This window comes from Salvia miltiorrhiza, chromosome 3, assembly GCF_028751815.1.
Source record: "Salvia miltiorrhiza cultivar Shanhuang (shh) chromosome 3, IMPLAD_Smil_shh, whole genome shotgun sequence".
In the NCBI taxonomy this organism is placed as follows: domain Eukaryota; kingdom Viridiplantae; phylum Streptophyta; class Magnoliopsida; order Lamiales; family Lamiaceae; genus Salvia; species Salvia miltiorrhiza.
In genome coordinates this window covers 2,793,853-2,813,513 of record NC_080389.1, presented here as the reverse complement: position 1 = coordinate 2,813,513, position 19,661 = coordinate 2,793,853, and the positions used below count along the sequence as shown (strand labels likewise).

The 19,661-nt window shown below is 35.5% G+C and overlaps 1 protein-coding gene and 1 long non-coding RNA gene across 2 annotated transcripts; both read left to right on the top strand.

The window, feature by feature from the left end:
- The first annotated feature begins 9,790 nt into the window (after nt 1-9,790).
- LOC131017049 (uncharacterized) lies at nt 9,791-12,780 on the top strand. Its single transcript, XR_009099365.1, has 3 exons — nt 9,791-9,981; nt 11,835-11,901; nt 12,504-12,780. It is a non-coding gene; the product is annotated as an uncharacterized LOC131017049 (long non-coding RNA).
- A 3,198-nt stretch (nt 12,781-15,978) lies between these two features.
- LOC131015782 (putative late blight resistance protein homolog R1A-10) lies at nt 15,979-18,633 on the top strand. Its single transcript, XM_057944206.1, has one exon. It carries the CDS (start codon nt 15,979-15,981, stop codon nt 18,631-18,633), a length of 2,655 nt encoding a protein of 884 aa, XP_057800189.1.
- The last annotated feature ends 1,028 nt before the right edge of the window (nt 18,634-19,661 follow it).

The following is a 19,661-nucleotide window of genomic DNA, read 5'->3' as shown; positions in this document are numbered from 1 at the left end:
AACCGCCCAAGTTCAGTCAAACACTCTTAACTCACGTTGATTTTCAGCCCACACACAACTCACACACACTAACACCTAAAACACACACACCATTCACGCATATACCATTTTTTAGCTTGAGCTCAAGCTTTTGAGCTCCGATTTGAGCACCGAGATGAACGCCGATCATCTTTTCGATCACGTATCTAAGTATGTAAGATCTCTACCTACGTTTTGATGGTTTTCTTTTCGATTTTCGTCGACGTTGAAAAACGTCGATTCTCGACTTTATTTTGAAACGACGTCGGATCGTCGTGAAATTTTAGTATGTTGTTCTTGGGTAGATGTTGAGCATGTTTAATGAAGGGAGTAAGAACGGAACGAACCGTAGCTATGAAACCCATGAGGGCAGCCCCGTTTTTCACATATTAGCTTGTCTTTCGATTTTTGTTTGATCGTTTTGACTTGATATTTGTGCTTAGGGGTATGCTAGAATCGATATATATTAAATTCGTATTTTTCCAAGCACGAAAATTGTATAAATTTTTAGAGTATGATTATTTAAATTCGTGAAGTTTGAGACGTTGCATAATGAATATTATTGCGTATATGTGTTCTACGATATCACATGAGCATGCTAATTGATTTACAATTTATGGATGATAATTGTTGAACGAAATTAAAACTGGAATTCTGTCAAAATTTTACAGCAGTTTCAAGCTTATGTTTCGATGAGTTTTCATTGCTTGATGGCTCTGAAATTTTAGTATGTTTATCTATGATATGTGTATTTCGTTGCTGCAAAATTTCATGTCTTTTGGATGATGTTTGCTATTTTTAAAGATATTTTGAAAAATCCTTGACAGAATCTGTCAACTATTGGTAGACTTCACAAAAACGTTTATATCTATTAATCCATGAAGGATTTTGCATCACCGTTTTTTTTAAACGAAACTAGACTTCAATACTTTTCTAAAAACATAAGATTTCGATTTTTATGACCTCTGAAACAGAGCAGTTTATTATTTCAAAAATGCCCTGTTCTGCTGTCATATTTGTCCAACAGTAAAAGTGTATGAGTTTCATTGTTTATTTGGCAGATCATATGAACGTTTTCTCTTGTGAAATTTTAACCAAATCTTCAAGGATACCTTTAGTTTTGGATGATTAAATTTGATGGAATTTTATTAAGGTTCGCCTTGGTTTCTAATGACCTAAACAAAATTGGCAGAAACTGTCAATCATTGACAGCCTGCACTAAAAGAGCAATATCTCCAAAAACCTTTAACCTTTTTGGTTAACTACCATTTTTAGAGTGAACTACACTTCATGGAGTTTTTGAGATCAATTGGTATGAGAGTTTATGATGATTGAGTTGGTTGTTATGAATTTTTAAAGATGACACAAAAACAGCAAAACTTTCTAGAAAACAACTTGATTATATTTGTTTTGATGGATGATACGATATGACTAAATGGTGTGAGTTGTGAGAGTTATGATTAACGCACATAAATGTTGGTATCTGACACTCGAACAATTGGTGTCGAGTATAAATGATAGTTTACTGATAAAGAGTTTTGATGATTTTGAATTGTTTGGTTTGCGTTGAAAAGATGTCAAGATGTTAAGTTTTGAGTCGAGAGACGAGTTCACGTAGTGAGATTCACGCGTTGAAATCTCGTGGCTGACATTATATATGAATAGGTCATGCCGAAATTTTTAGTGATAATTAGAATTTGAGCATAGTCAATTCTTGTTGACCCGTGACTCAAATACATGCCTAATGGAAAGTTTAACTTCTAATCGGTTAATTAGACGAGATGAGAGCGAATAGATCTGCTAAGAAAGTGGACTTTTCGATGTGTTAAATATTTCTTTTAATTGAAGAGCTGCTAATTATAACATAAGGATGTTATAATTAATGAGTAATGACGAGAGATAATAATTGTTATATTGATTAACAATCAAGAGAGATGAACATTAGAGATACTAATGTTTCATAAAAGAGATTAGATTATTGATCGAGGTTTCTTTTATAACTTCTCATCAATTCTTCATAACAATGAAGGTCCTTTTGGGAAGTAACGACTTGAGGGAGAGAGTGACGTTACTCATTGATACAGAGACACAACGAGGTGGGCATTACTTTTACTATACGTATATAGAGATCCCCTACGTATCGTAGGCCTCTTATACGAATGAATGCATGAGATGATCTAACTGTTAATTTCAGTTTCATATATATCAAATGAGTTTAAATGTTACATTCAAACAAGTTATTTCATGACAAAATCTTTGAGTTAAAGTTATTTCAAGTATTGTCTTGCCATAAAATGTTTCAATTTTAGTATGATATCTATCTGCTTTGGCTTTGCCAATGATGCAATCGAATTCGGGTCCTGAGCAGTTGATAGCTATCCTGCCAGGACTAGTGTACACCAGTGACCGTGAGTCATCTAGCGGGTTGGCCGGTCAAGTGACCGTGAGAGGTGGCCACCTCTCCGGCACACAGTTTCAGATATGATAGATTACAAAAGAACTTAGTCTGATCAGACGAACTTTAAGAATCACAAATGAACTTAGTAAGCTTGGGCCTTTTTAGCGAAAAACTCCCTTGCTGTACTGATTATGATGGCATGACAATTTACAGTTTTGAAGCATGTATTTTTATACCTAGGCATACGTGCCCACTGAGTGCTTTTGTACTCAGCCCTGCATATGTTTTCTAAATGTGCAGGTTGAGCTGATGTGATGATGGTGCTGCAATGAGCGGAGTCTCCAGGGTTGTTAATAAATAGTTAACCTGTCTAGAATATGTCTTCATACATATGTCTAGCTACTTTCCGCTGCAAGATGTTGTTGATGTTATAGTATGTTATGTCATACTTTGAGTCTTAAGAGAATGGTTTCATACGATGTATAACTTGATTAATGATATTAATTAAGTTTTATGCTGTCTTTCATAGACTGTTTTCAATTGAGTATTAATGAATAAAAATGACGAGTTTTATTAAGATGAGTAAGTTTTACGGCTATAAATGACGCCCCTTTTCTTCCCCTTCTTCTTTAACCCCATCCCTAGTCGTGGATCACTCGGCCTAACTATCCCTAGTTAGGGCGGGCTGTGACAGAGTGGTATCAGAGCGAAGGAAAGCTCTGAATTAGAAGTCTTGAGTTTAGTCTAGAATGAGTCACTAGACTAATAGTTATTAACAACCGTGAGCTCAGCGCACCATCACACCAGGCTCAACGAGGTATGTAAAATTTCAAAGTTTATTTGACGTTAAATTTTGAAGAGCATGATGTTGAGGTTATATGATGAGTTATGATGTTACACTTTAAAGGTGCATAGTTTGAGTTTGAGGATGACAACATGATTAATAATGAGTTATTATGTTGTAAGAGCATATGTTGATGTTACATGATGAATCATGAGAGCGTTTATATCATATGATGTTATATGATTGAGGATGCATAATTATGAGTTATGATGTGATGTATTTGAGATGTTTTGTGATGAGAATTGTTTGAGCAGTTGTGATAAGTCACGATGATTTAGATGAAGGAATCTAATGTCATTGTTAAGAGAGATTTTTTTTACTAAGTAGAAGGATGAAATGAGAACTTAGAGCTAAAGCTTGAGAGAATTAGCAATTGCTTTAAGTACTTGTTGGTTTGAGTTATGAGTTTGAGTTATGAGCTTGAGTATAATAACATGATTAATGATGAGTTATTAGCATGCAGCAATGAGATATTGTACGATATGTTGAGTTGTTTTGTGACGCGAGTTTTGCTCACGCAACCTTAATGGTACTTGAGGAGGTATCATGAGCCATAGTCTTTGGAGATGGCTTTGAGAGAGAATTGTTGAGTTGTCTTACTGAGTCACGATGATTTAGATTAAGGGATCTAATATCATTGTTTAGAGAGGTTACCTACTATGTAAAGATGGGACGAGATGAGAATTTAGATGTTTTGAGCTTGAGTTTTAAGAGAACAGTACTACTTAGTAGGAGTTTTGCTAAGTTATGTTTTGTTTATTTCTGTTGCTGGAGCCAAGTAGAGTTAGTTCCTAGAGTCACCTTTAAGTTCTCCTTATAGGTTGGCCAGGACTGTTGGCACTGCACGAAAGTGGACTGTTGTGAGATCGAACTCAGGAAAGATCGGATACGAGGACGAGGCGTACAGTATGTGGTACAGAGATACCCTAGCAGATTTTCAAACACATGTTCATAGACTATGAAAGGATGAAAGCCTTATGGTTGTTACTAGACTGGATGGCATCGTGCACCTAGTCCCCGTGCTACCAATCGAGTGGTAGGATTGAGCAAGGAAGAAAGCCACTCAATATGATAGGACATGTCGTCTTGAGAATTGGACCCACAGGAGATGGGATTTGTTACAGATACCCAGATTTTCTATGCGGATCTACTGACCGGATGCTTGTTTTCTACCAGGGACTCTAGAAGAGTGTAGTAGATATCGAGTCGATCCTTAAGTATCAGTTACCAAAGATGATAAAATGATAAACGATAATGAGGATGAGAAGTAGCCGAGGAGGGCTAGAGTTGATGAGGATGAGAAGAGAAGTCGATGTAGGCTAGAGCTAAGGATGATCTTGAGAGTATGCGCGGTACACCCTCGTTTTTGATTAGTTGCAATTACATTGCGATGTATATAACTTACTTAGGAGATACTGGTACTTGAGATTTTGACATGATGATAGATAAGCATGCGAATTTAGTACCCTACTGATGTTAAATAGATGGATGTTCCTAGTGTGCTAAAGTAGCAACTAGATGAGTTAACTGGTAGCAATTACCGTAGGAGGTCCAGACCGAGACATAGTACTATTAATGGTGTCGATTTAGAAGGGACATTACGATAGATACTATGGTTTTTGTAGGGTTTAAATAACCCCTTTATGTAAGTCCCTCTAAAAAGAGGCATTCTACTGATGGATATATTAGGTTGACCAGAGTGGTCTTTTTGTTAGCATTTCGTGAGTGCTTATTGCCTTACAGATGAATGTTAAGGTGACCGTGAGGGTTTCCTTAAAGTTGAGTTAGTAAATTGAACTTGAGTTTCGAGGATGCTTAGAGCGTTGGTCGAGTTGAGTTTTCCTTTTGTGATTTCAAAAATGCCTCAAAGATGTCATCAAGAGTGTGATGTGAAGGATAGGCGGGATAATACTCCGCCACCACCACCGCAACATGAGAGGAGAGTCGAAAAATATTGAACTTTCGAAACAAGAGTCTAGAACATAGGACCCTGAGTTTAAGCTTTTAGCTTGCTGGTGTGAACTTAAATTTTGTTATGTATAGTATGTTGAGGGTTTAGAAGACACAGAATTTCCAAGTTCGGGATAGTATATCCCGTGTGACTGGGGAGTGATTATGTTGGACCTGGCCAGTCCGCATGATCCAAATCTCAGTAGACGTGTTTTGGGTTTATAAACCCACGTGTTTCAACTTTTGGTTGAAAAGCCAGATGGGTTCTTACTCTAGGTCATTTTTGTTCGACCTGGTAGTTACTTCATTCTACCCTCTGGTCATTCATTTGAGTCTCTTGAACAATTTGTTTTGATGTCGTTCTAGGGTTGAACCCTTACAACTTCTGAGTTATCCTAGTAGATTCTTTTAATGTATAAGACTAGTGAGAGGCACGTCAGAGGACTTTAACACCTGAGCAACTGGTAGACTATACTTGAGAACAATTGAAGACTACTCTTGAGAAGTATGTACCGAGGAGTACAGTAAGCAGCGAGAGGCTGATTATCGAAGTTTGATGCAAGGAAAGAAATTGGTTGTAGAGTATAACCGAGAATTCTGTGAGCTATCACGATTTGCTCATCAGAAGATGGATACTGATGAAGAGATGTCTGAGTTTTATGTGCCGGTTTAAGGCAGGACTTTAAGGTAGTATGGGCAAGTTATTGGATGCACTAGTTAGAATCCTGTTTATTACAGGAGCCTCGCATTCGTTAATTGTTTGAAGCATGTTACCTTCAAACTCGAACCAAAATGAGCTAGTCCCGAGTTGAGAGTAATCACTCCTGTAGGAAGAGCTACTACAGTTTCTCACATGATTTCTAACTTAGAGCTTGAGTTAGGATCACTAAAGATGAAAGCAAGAACCTTGCACTTAATGCCTATGTGGAACGTAGACATTATTCTAAGGATGGAATGGTTAGCAGAGAACTTTGGCCCGATTGATTGTAAGAAGAGACAGATAACTTTCCAACCACCTGGGAAGGAACAGACATGTTTTCACGACATTGATAGAAAGAAGAGAATTCCAATCATTTCGGCACTTCAGGCGTCGAAATTGGTAAAGAAGAAAGGAGCACAAGCTTACCTAGTTTACTTGAATGATGAAGGAGAATCAAGTAAAAACTTTGAGGATGTAGTAGTGGTAAGGGAATATAGAGATGTATTTCCCGAGGTCTTACCAGGATTGCCACCAACAAGACAGTTGGAGTTCACTATCGACCTAGAACCTGGATCAGCACTAGTGTCGAAGGCACCCTATAGAATGGCGCCTAAGGAGCTACAAGAGCTGAAGATTCAGCTACAAGAATTGCTCGAGTTAGGTTTTATTAGACGTAGTGTATCCCCGTGGGGAGCACCAGTCCTTTTTGTCAAAAAGAAGGATGGCACGTTGAGAATGTGCATAGATTATCGAGAGCTGAATAAATTGACACTCAAGAACAAATATCCTTTGCCGAGGATAGATGACTTGTTTGATCAATTACGAGGAGCGAGCTTTTTCTTGAAAGTTGACTTGAGATCATATTACCACCAGTTCAAATTTTGACAGAATGATATACCTAAGACAGCTTTTCAAATGAGGTATGAGCACTATGAGTTCATAGTTATGCCATTCGGTTTGACGAAGGCACCAGTAGTTTTCATGGATCACATGAATCGAGTTTTCCATCAATAACTGGATAAATTTGTCCTAGTTTTCATAGATGATATTCTCATCTATTCGAAGAATGAGCAGGAGCGCCAAAACATTTGAGAACGATGTTGGAAACACTAAGAGTTGAGAAGCTTTTTGCCAAATTCACCAAGTGCGAGTTTTGGTTGAACAAAGTAACTTTACTAGGACATGTTATATCATCTGAAGGAATTAAAGTTGACCCCGTCAAGGTACAAGCTGTACATGAGTAGAAATCACCAACTACGCCTGACAAGATTCTCAACTTTTTAGGCTTAGCAGGATACTATCAGAGGTTTGTTGAAGGATTTTCCACGATAGCAAGACCGATGACACAATTACTTAGAAAATAAGCAAAATACAATTGGAAAGAGGAGTGTGAAAAGAGTTTTTAAGAGCTTAAAGGAAATTGACTACAACACCAGTGCTGCTAGTCCCGGAAATGGATAAAGAGTATACCATCTACACAGATGCGTCAAAGAATGGGCTAGGATGTGTTTTGATGCAAGAAGGAAGAGTTATAGTCTATGCATCACGACAACTTAGATCCCACGAGATAAATTATCCAATGCATGATTTAGAGCTTGCAGCCGTTGTGCATGCCCAAAAAAAAAATTAAAAAAAAAAAATAAAAAAATAAAAAAATTTGGAGACATCATCTCTACGGAGTTAGATGTGAGATTTTCACGGACCACAAAACTTTGAAATACTTTTTCAAGCATAAGGATATTAACATGAGGCAAATGAGATGGCTCGAATTAGTAAAGGATGTTAACTGCGACATTAACTATCACCCTGGCAAGGCCAATGTAGTAGCCGATGCATTGAGCCGAAAGGTCTCGTCAAAGTTAGGATGTCTTCTCACGAGAGAGGATGAGCTTATAAAGGACTTTGACAAGATGAGGATAGAGATGATAAAACCACCAGGGACGATAGCAAGTATTGTTGCGACGATGCCTAGTTTGAGGAAAATGGTGATTGAAGCACAAGGAAAGATGAGACAATGAACAAGTTACGAGAAAGGATAAGAGCAGGAGATCTCAAGAGTTACAAAAAAAAAAAAAAAATCAGACAATGCTATCTTATTTGAGGGGAGAAGATGCATTCCCCGCGATGATGAACTTAAGAATACGATCATGAGTGAGACTCATAACACGCCTTACACCGCCCACCCAGGAGGCACAAAGATGTATCAGGTTGTAAAAAATAGATTTTTGTGGGACGGAATGAAATGAGACATAGCTTCGTTTGTAGAGCGATGCTTAGCTTGTCAGCAAGTGAAAGCATTACACCAACGACCCTATGGGAAGTTAAAACCGTTGGAGATTCCCGAGTGGAAATGGGATCACATAGCGATGGATTTTGTGACAGCTTTACCCAAAAGTCAAAGAGGAAATACAGCAATTTGGGTGATTGTAGATCGACTAACAAAATCTGCACATTTCATACCGATCCTAATCGCGTATGGACCAGATAAGTTATCACAATTGTACGTTCGTGAGATTATAAGATTGCATTGAGTACCGGTGTAGATCACCTCAGAAAAAAAAAAAAAAAAAAATTACATCACGTTTTTGGATGAGTTACAGAAAGAGTTGGGTACAAGGATGAATGTTAGCATAGCAGGCGATAGAAGATATTATAGGAACTACTATCCTTGATAGAGGAGTAAATCGGGAGAATGTGTTGCCACTAATTGAGTTTACCTATAAGATGTGAGACAAAGTTTCGAGATAAGAGACAAAGTTTTCTTGAAGGTTTCACCCTCAAAGGGGATGAATAGATTTGGAGTTAAAGGACAGCTTAGACCCAGAGTTATAAGTCCTTACGAGATATTGCAAAAGATAGGTCCAATAGCGTATAGGTTGGCTTTGCCACCTAGCTTTGGAAATGTGCATAACGTGTTTCACGTGTCACAATTGAGAGGATACATATTTCCGACCCAAACCATGTGGTTTACTAAGAAGAAATGATCTTAGAACCAGACTTGAGTTATGAAGAGAGAGACCTCAGATGATGCTAAATCATAAGATTCGACAATTGAGAAATAAATCGATTGCACTGGTTAAAGTCCAGTGGAGACGTTATAGTTAGAAAGAAGTGGAAAGAGAGCTTGATGATATGATGTGAGAGAAGTGCCCGAAACATTTACAGGAGGTACAAATTTCGGGACGAAATTTATTTTAAGGGGGATGGTATGTAATACCCGGGCTTTTGATGACGTGTTTAATTGATTGAATTTGAGTAATTAGGGTTTAGATCCCTTGTTTGATTTACTTTGTAAAGAGATGAAGAGTTATATGAAGTTTTGTTGTTATATTTTAAAAATGTTGAGATGTTCTTTTGATGATGTGAGAATGATGTGGGATTTTATATCCGTATTTGAGTTTGAGTATTCAAATAATTCTAGATAATTATTTGAATGAGAACGGTGAACTCGGAAGTGAAATCTGAGTCCGTTAAGACGTTTTTGAAATTTTTGACTTTTTGACGATGAATAGTAAAATACGGCTATTTCGTCTTTTTGTCGACTTTCAAAATCTTACGTGCACGTCGTCGAGAAATATTCTTAGTTTTTCGATACGAGTCCAATAATGAAAGTTTTTATTTTTGGACGACGAGTGAATAGTAAATCGGGATTTCTCGATAAACGAACCGAGCTCGTTTATCAGAATTTCGAGAACGAGCTTGCGTTTTCTATATTTATATGGAATTACGAGTGTAATGAAAGTGAGTAGAGGTTGAGAGGGCGAGTAACGAAGAGTATGGGTTGTTAGTCGTTAAAACGAGACGAGACGAGACGAGACGAGACGAGACGAGATATTTAACGACTAAATATCTAACCCTACCCCACCAAAACCACCCCCCAACCGCCCAAGTTCAGTCAAACACTCTTAACTCACGTTGATTTTCAGCCCACACACAACTCACACACACTAACACCTAAAACACACACACCATTCACGCATATACCATTTTTAGCTTGAGCTCAAGCTTTTGAGCTCCGATTTGAGCACCGAGATGAACGCCGATCATCTTTTCGATCACGTATCTAAGTAGGTAAGATCTCTACCTACGTTTTGATGGTTTTCTTTTCGATTTTCGTCGACGTCGAAAAACGTCGATTCTCGACTTTATTTTGAAACGACGTCGGATCGTCGTGAAATTTTAGTATGTTGTTCTTGGGTAGATGTTGAGCATGTTTAATGAAGGGAGTAAGAACGGAACGAACCGTAGCTATGAAACCCATGAGGGCAGCCCCGTTTTTCACATATTAGCTTGTCTTTCGATTTTTGTTTGATCGTTTTGACTTGATATTTGTGCTTAGGGGTATGCTAGAATCGATATATATTAAATTCGTATTTTTCCAAGCACGAAAATTGTATAAATTTTTAGAGTATGATTATTTAAATTCGTGAAGTTAGAGACGTTGCATAATGAATATTATTGCGTATATGTGTTCTACGATATCACATGAGCATGCTAATTGATTTACAATTTATGGATGATAATTGTTGAACGAAATTAAAACTGGAATTCTGTCAAAATTTTACAGCAGTTTCAAGCTTATGTTTCGATGAGTTTTCATTGCTTGATGGCTCTGAAATTTTAGTATGTTTATCTATGATATGTGTATTTCGTTGCTGCAAAATTTCATGTCTTTTGGATGATGTTTGCTATTTTAAAGATATTTTGAAAAATCCTTGACAGAATCTGTCAACTATTGGTAGACTTCACAAAAACGTTTATATCTATTAATCCATGAAGGATTTTGCATCACCGTTTTTTTTAAACGAAACTAGACTTCAATACTTTTCTAAAAACATAAGATTTCGATTTTTATGACCTCTGAAACAGAGCAGTTTATTATTTCAAAAATGCCCTGTTCTGCTGTCATATTTGTCCAACAGTAAAAGTGTATGAGTTTCATTGTTTATTTGGCAGATCATATGAACGTTTTCTCTTGTGAAATTTTAACCAAATCTTCAAGGATACCTTTAGTTTTGGATGATTAAATTTGATGGAATTTTATTAAGGTTCGCCTTGGTTTCTAATGGCCTAAACAAAATTGGCAGAAACTGTCAATCATTGACAGCCTGCACTAAAAGAGCAATATCTCCAAAAACCTTTAACCTTTTTGGTTAACTACCATTTTTAGAGTGAACTACACTTCATGGAGTTTTTGAGATCAATTGGTATGAGAGTTTATGATGATTGAGTTGGTTGTTATGAATTTTTAAAGATGACACAAAAACAGCAAAACTTTCTAGAAAACAACTTGATTATATTTGTTTTGATGGATGATACGATATGACTAAATGGTGTGAGTTGTGAGAGTTATGATTAACGCACATAAATGTTGGTATCTGACACTCGAACAATTGGTGTCGAGTATAAATGATAGTTTACTGATAAAGAGTTTTGATGATTTTGAATTGTTTGGTTTGCGTTGAAAAGATGTCAAGATGTTAAGTTTTGAGTCGAGAGACGAGTTCACGTAGTGAGATTCACGCGTTGAAATCTCGTGGCTGACATTATATATGAATAGGTCATGCCGAATTTTTTAGTGATATTAGAATTTGAGCATAGTCAATTCTTGTTGACCCGTGACTCAAATACATGCCTAATGGAAAGTTTAACTTTCTAATCGGTTAATTAGACGAGATGAGAGCGAATAGATCTGCTAAGAAAGTGGACTTTTCGATGTGTTAAATATTTCTTTTAATTGAAGAGCTGCTAATTATAACATAAGGATGTTATAATTAATGAGTAATGACGAGAGATAATAATTGTTATATTGATTAACAATCAAGAGAGATGAACATTAGAGATACTAATGTTTCATAAAAGAGATTAGATTATTGATCGAGGTTTCTTTTATAACTTCTCATCAATTCTTCATAACAATGAAGGTCCTTTTGGGAAGTAACGACTTGAGGGAGAGAGTGACGTTACTCATTGATACAGAGACACAACGAGGTGGGCATTACTTTTACTATACGTATATAGAGATCCCCTACGTATCGTAGGCCTCTTATACGAATGAATGCATGAGATGATCTAACTGTTAATTTCAGTTTCATATATATCAAATGAGTTTAAATGTTACATTCAAACAAGTTATTTCATGACAAAATCTTTGAGTTAAAGTTATTTCAAGTATTGTCTTGCCATAAAATGTTTCAATTTTAGTATGATATCTATCTGCTTTGGCTTTGCCAATGATGCAATCGAATTCGGGTCCTGAGCAGTTGATAGCTATCCTGCCAGGATTAGTGTACACCAGTGACCGTGAGTCATCTAGCGGGTTGGCCGGTCAAGTGACCGTGAGAGGTGGCCACCTCTCCGGCACACAGTTTCAGATATGATAGATTACAAAAGAACTTAGTCTGATCAGACGAACTTTAAGAATCACAAATGAACTTAGTAAGCTTGGGCCTTTTTAGCGAAAAACTCCCTTGCTGTACTGTTTATGATGGCATGACAATTTACAGTTTTGAAGCATGTATTTTTATACCTAGGCATACGTGCCCACTGAGTGCTTTTGTACTCAGCCCTGCATATGTTTTCTAAATGTGCAGGTTGAGCTGATGTGATGATGGTGCTGCAATGAGCGGAGTCTCCAGGGTTGTTAATAAATAGTTAACCTGTCTAGAATATGTCTTCATACATATGTCTAGCTACTTTCCGCTGCAAGATGTTGTTGATGTTATAGTATGTTATGTCATACTTTGAGTCTTAAGAGAATGGTTTCATACGATGTATAACTTGATTAATGATATTAATTAAGTTTTATGCTGTCTTTCATAGACTGTTTTCAATTGAGTATTAATGAATAAAAATGACGAGTTTTATTAAGATGAGTAAGTTTTACGGCTATAAATGACGCCCCTTTTCTTCCCCTTCTTCTTTAACCCCATCCCTAGTCGTGGATCACTCGGCCTAACTATCCCTAGTTAGGGCGGGCTGTGACATATACATTTATGCATTAAAATGTATATCTTAGATAAAATAAAAGTAAATATTGCCATTTGGATTTATTATTGAATGGTTAGGGTTTAGTATTCAGTATTTAGGGTTTAGTATTCCCTATTTAGGGTTTAGTAGTCACTGTTTACAAAATATTGAATGATGGTTAATACTTATATTCGCATAAGTATACATTTAAGTATGGAAATGTATATCTTAAATAAAATAAAAAGTAAATATTGCCATTTGGATTTATTATTGAATGACTAGGGGTTATTATTGAATATGACTAGGGTTTAGTATTCAAGGTTTAGGGTTTAGTATTCCCTATTTAGAGTTTAGTATTCAGTGTTTAGGTTTAAAAAATATTGAATGATGGCTAATACTTATATTCACATAAGTATATATTTAAGCATGAAAATGTATATCTTAGATAAAATAAAAGTATTACATTCAATGTTTAGGTTTGAAACATTACATTTCTTCACAACAATGTTTATTTTTATTCATATGAATGTTTACTTTTAGTTAGTTGCTTAAGTAATAATCTTTGTAAATAAAAGTAATTATTGATGTGAAGAAAAGTAATGTTATTTTTACTTGATTGTACTTTTATTTTTAACTATTTTGTCAAGTAAATTGTTGTAATAAAAAGTAATTATTATTACAATGAAATGAAACGTTTCTAGATTATTACATTTGATCACAATAATTATTACTATTTTTATTAATGAGAATTTATACTTTTAGTTATTTAATCAACTATTATTGTAAGCAAAAGTAACCATTGATATGTATAAATGTAATAATATTATTATTTTTACTTGCTAGAACTTGTAATTTTGTATATTTGGTCATGTAATCATTATCGTAATAAAGTAACTATTGATTTGATGAAAAGTAATGTTTCAAAATGTATACTTAACATCTATATTCTCAAGAAATGTAATGTTTCAAAATTATTACTTTTCTTTATAATAATAATAATAATTTTTTATTATAACAATAATTACTTTTTAGACAACAATAATTACAATAAATATAATATTTTTGAAATATTACATTTCTCTATATCAATTATTACTTTTTATTATATGATTACTTTTAATAAGCATAAATAATAATATTATTATTTGATCAAATAACTATTATCGCAAGAAAAAGTAATTATTTATATGTATAATGCTTTATATTGAATGAAGGTAAATATTTATATTACCATAAGTATACATTTGTGCGACAAAATGTATATCTTATGCTTATTAAAAGTAAATATTCATATTAGGGTTTAGTGTTCAGGTTTTAGGGTTTAGTTTACCGGGTTTAGGGTTTAGTTTATAGGATTTAGGGTTTAAAAAATATAATACTTTATATTAAATAAAGATAAATACTTATATTTACAAAAGTATATATTTGTGCGAATAAATGTATATGTTATGCTTATTAAAAGTAACATTCAATATAAACAAATGTAATAATTTGGGGTGACGGATCAAATGGACGCGGGTCAGGGGTGTGGATCCGGGTCAAGGTTGGGGCGCGGGTCGACCCGGCCGCATGGGATGTGGGCGCCCGCACCCAAGTCCAACCCATTTCTATAATATATTATTTTTTGTCATATATTAGGGTGTTTTGTATTGCTTTGCGGGAATTATTGACAAAGTTGAAAATAAAGCAACAATATGGTATGATTCTTGTAAAAATTGCAACACACCTTTCTCCAAAATTGATGAGAGTGCAATATGCAAAAAATGCAATGAAGAAGTTCTTGAGACGTCGCCCAGGTCATTATCAAATTTAAACCTACTACCAATTAAAATTAGTTAATGACACAATAACAAACATATAATAATTTTTATCATTTCATATATTTCTAGATACAGAATCACAATAAATGTTATACAAGGCGACTGCAATGCTCGTGTTACACTGTTCGATCAAGCGGCAGAGGTATATGTAGGATGTTCTGTGGATGAATATCGATCTTTCTTCAATCAAAGAGGTAAATTAAGATTTTTTACTTAAACACTTACTATAATTTAAATAATTCATATTACAAAATTCGATATTACATAATTATAACAATTAAACATTTTCACACGTGAAACAGCCTCCACATACTATAGAGGATTAAGCACACAAGTGTACACAGAAATACGCTTCATGATGATGCTCAAGTCTATAAAATTCGATCAACGGGGAAATCTCAATATTGTAGCAAATGCAATTCAAAAGACGCAACCGATGTAAAGCATCAATGTTAGAGATATTGAAGAAGAGCCCACTCAAGAGGAAGAAAAGAAACATTCACCCGAGAAATCAAAAAAGATAAACCCGTCTAGAAAGAAAAAAACTACGATGGAGTTGCAGCCCACAGAACCACCAAAGAAAAAAAGAAGAGTAGCCAAGAAAAAGTTTGATGACTACATTGAGATTACAAGTGACGACGATCTGCCGTTGAACAACATTCGGTTGCAAACCAAAAATAAGAAGAAGACATCCCCAATCATCAAAATCAAACAAGAGAAGATCTAAAATTTGTCTTGCTCCGTATTTAGATAAGTTAGGATATTTATAGTAGAATTTTTTCCATTTTTATTTAGAGGTATATTATGAATACTACTTTATTGCATTTAAATTTATTCATTAATAGTTGCATTTATTCCTTTTTTAAATTACAATTATAGTCAAATGAATTCATACAAATATTCAAAACTATATAAAAATATCTATGAATTTTATTTACATAGTAAAAATCAAATTAATAAAAAAATACAAATATTCAGAATTATATAATAATATCTATCAATTATATTTACATAGTAACGTGCATCGCACGTTCTTACTGCTAGTTATAAGGAGAATCTGTAAGTCACAATGCATATATATCTCTCCTCAATTATTATCAAAACATTATGTGGCTAGCTTTCTTCTACCTTCAGCTTTCACATTATTGCCAACTGCTAAGATAAGATACGTCGGTTGGCTCTACAGCTTTCACACAGTATCAGAAACATTAAGATTCTATCAAATTGTTGTCCAAAATTCTCAGAATTATACTCTGTTTCCCTTCAACTGATATCGATCATGGCGGCCTACGCAGCCTTGGTTTCTCTAATGCATATCATAGACGACCTCGAGCACCACCATTCTCCTCCGATTTCTCTCAACAAACAACAAGTTCAATCCCTCACTGAAAATGTCATGTTCTTGCAGGAGTTTCTCGAAGCTTATAACTCCCCTGTTTCCGACGAAGCAGATCCCTTGGAGATGCGTATTGCAGATGCAGCTTATGCAGCTGAAGACGCCATCGAATCTCGTATCGTGGCCAAGATTCAGCTGAGCAGATCTAGAGAAACTTATAACTCTGTCTCATCAAATCATGATGATGATGATGAAGAGATGAACTTGTTTCGAGATGTGCAAAATGTTAGACAAGAAATGGATCAGATCAAGAGTTTGGCGATGCAGAGGAATACAGAGAAGGTGGTGATCCATGATAAGCTGCGTAGCTTCGTCTCTGCTTCTTCTTCAACTGGGAAGAACAGTAGTGGCATGGTGGTGTGGTCCGAGGGTGTCGTGAATGGAATCTTGGAAATGCTCGTTTCGGACCAACACGAGCGCCAAGTCATCCCGATCACAGGAATGGGCGGGATAGGTAAGACCACTCTTGCCAAAACTGTTTATTCAAAGAAAATTATTGAGCAGCGTTTTGATGTTTGTGCTTGGGCTACTATTTCTCAACAATACAACACAAGGGAAATTCTTTGTGAACTTGTTTCTCAAGCCACTAAAAAAAGCAAGGAACAACTGAGTGAAAAGAGTGAAGATGAACTAGGATTTGAGCTCTACCAGCATTTGATGGGTAGAAGGTTTCTAATTGTGGTGGATGATATGTGGAGCATTGATGCTTGGGATAGGATACAACGTTTCTTTCCCGAAAATGAGAATTATAGTCGGATAATAGTGACGACTAGGCTTTCATACTTAAGTTCCCAATTGAACAACAATTTTAGCCTTCAAATGGAATTTTTAGATGAGGTTAGAAGTTGGGAACTCTTCTCAAAAATTGTGTTTGGGGCTGGAAGTTGCCCTCATGAGTTAGAGAAAATTGGAAAGAAAATAGTAGAGAATTGCAGAGGACTTCCTTTATCAATTGTTGTAGTTGGGGGTATTTTGAAAAATAGGGAACACACTCTAGGAGTTTGGGTATCAATTAGTCAGAACTTAGCTTCAGAAGTGAATTTGGATAATGATAAGTTTTGCATGGAACTGTTGAAAATGAGCTATAATCATTTGCCAGTTTATTTAAAGCCATGTTTTTTGTATATGGGAGTGTTTGAGGAGGATAATTCGGTTAAAGTCTCAAAACTCAAGAAGCTATGGGTTTCTGAAGGATTTTTAAAACCCATGAATGGCAAAAGTTTGGAAACTATTGCCATAGAGTTCTTACGGGACTTGGTTGATAGAAATCTCATTCTAGTTGATAAAGTGGGGTCTACAGGAAGCATAAAATTTGTCAAAATTCATGATTTGTTGAGGGATTTATGCTTGAACCAGAGCAAGAAAGATGGGTTCTATCATGTGATAGGGCAATCTAGTCCTCGAGGCATGAGTAGCCAACACCGTGTTGTTATACCCAGGAACATGCCTAAGAAGAAAGTCCTTGGCGACTTGCAGTCTATGCCACGTGCTCGTTCCATTATCAGTGAATATGGGAGAGTACCGCGTATTAAGAATTCCAGGTTGCTTAGAACATTACATGCAAACAAGTTTCCTTATTTTAAAGATGCTCAGTATGTTAACTTGCGCCACCTTGCTGGTGAAGTTGGTAGCATGTCCTCGATCTTTACCTCGTTTACTCGCTTCTGGAATCTGCACATATTGATTGTTTCTTGTAATTGGAAGGAGTTCACTGCACCTGTTGAGATTTGGAGAATGCCACAACTTAGGCATATTGAAATGACTATAGGAAGATTTTATCTTCCAGAACCTTCGAGTGATGATGTCGTTGTCATGGAGAATCTATTGGTGCTTGAGGAAATAGCAAATTTCAAGTGCAGTGAAGAGGTGGTTAAGAGAATTCCCAATATCAAAAAATTGGGGATAATTTATTTTGATATAATCGAGCAAGATGATTATTATTATTGTCTGAACAATATCAAACGTCTGTGTAAATTGGAATCCCTCCGCGTAGATTGTTGGAATGATTTTAGAGCTGCTCCGTATGTGCTAACATTCCCCCAAAGCCTCAAGAAGTTGACTCTTGGGATGAGTCATGGCTTGGAATGGGAAAAAATGTTGGAAAAGATAGGTGCATTGCCCCTTCTCGAGAAGTTCAAGTTGTATAAGGGATGCTTTGGAACAGGCAAGTGGGAAATGGTTGAAGGCCAATTCCCTTCCCTCAAATACTTGGAATTGGATTCGTGTCCCAGTTTGGAGCATTGGACTGCGGAATCGAACTCCATCTTTCCACGCCTTGAGAAGCTTTGTCTTGTAAAGATGGAAGAGTTGAAGGAGATCCCGACTCAAATTGGAGACATACCGACGCTGCTAAAGATATGGATGATCGATTGTGGCGAATCTGCTGTGATGTGCGCAAAGGAGATCGTAGAGGAACAAGTGGAATTACAAGGGGAAGATCTTCCATTTCATGTTCAAGTTAGGCTTCGGCGTAAGAACGAAGCAGTGCAGAGCTTGGAAAGCCCCAACTTCGAAGTTATATGTAATAGCTCTAATTAGGTTTTACATTAATATCTCTCTTGCTTTTGTGTGTTTGCTTATTTTTCTTCAATCAGTACCTGTGAGTGTGTGTATGCGTGAGAAATGTTGAAGAAGAAGGGGGTGGGTTTGTTTTAAAAAAATGGAAATAGGTTTGGGTTTTTAGTTGTGAGCCGATTTTTTTTATAATCCTGTTGGGCTGCGTTATTATTTATTTTAAAGCATGGGCTGCGAATTTTATATATGTCTTGGGTTGATTTAATTTAAGTTTGGGCTTCTACATATTGATTAAATTTTTGGGCTGCATATTTTATTTAAATTAATTAGACTTTATATTTAAGTTTGATTATTTATTATTTTAAAGAGAAAAAAAATGGAAATTGCATAAGATTATAATAATAATAATAATAATAATAATTATTATTATTATTATTATTATTATTATTATTATTATATTTTAAGTGTAATTACTTGTTATATGAGTTGAGCATGAAATGATTTGCATTATGCATTTTTGCAAATGAAAGTATTTATAATTTAAATTGTTTTTCATTAAATCCAATTATCAAAGAAAGTCGAGCAAGGATATTGTTGGTAATTTTAGCTCAAAAATTTATTTTTCAATTATTTAGCTCAAAAATTTAGCGGCAAAGGTATATGTAGGATGCTCTGTGGATGAATATCTTTCTTCAATCAAAGAGGTAAATTAAGATTTTTTACTATAATTTAAATAGTTCATATTACAAAATTTGATATTACGTAATTATAACAATTATATATTTTCACAGGGTAAAACATACTCCACATACTATAGAGGATTAAGCACACAAGCGAGCACAGAAATTCGCTTCATGACGATGCTCAAATCTATAAAATTCTATCAACGGGGAAATCTCAATATTGTAGCAAATGCAATCCAAAAAACCCAACCAAGCATCGATGTTGGAGATATTGAAGAAGAGCCGACTTCATGATAATGCTCAAGTCTATAAAATTCGATCAACGGGGAAGTCTCAATATTGTGGCAAATGCAATCCAAAAAACCCAAC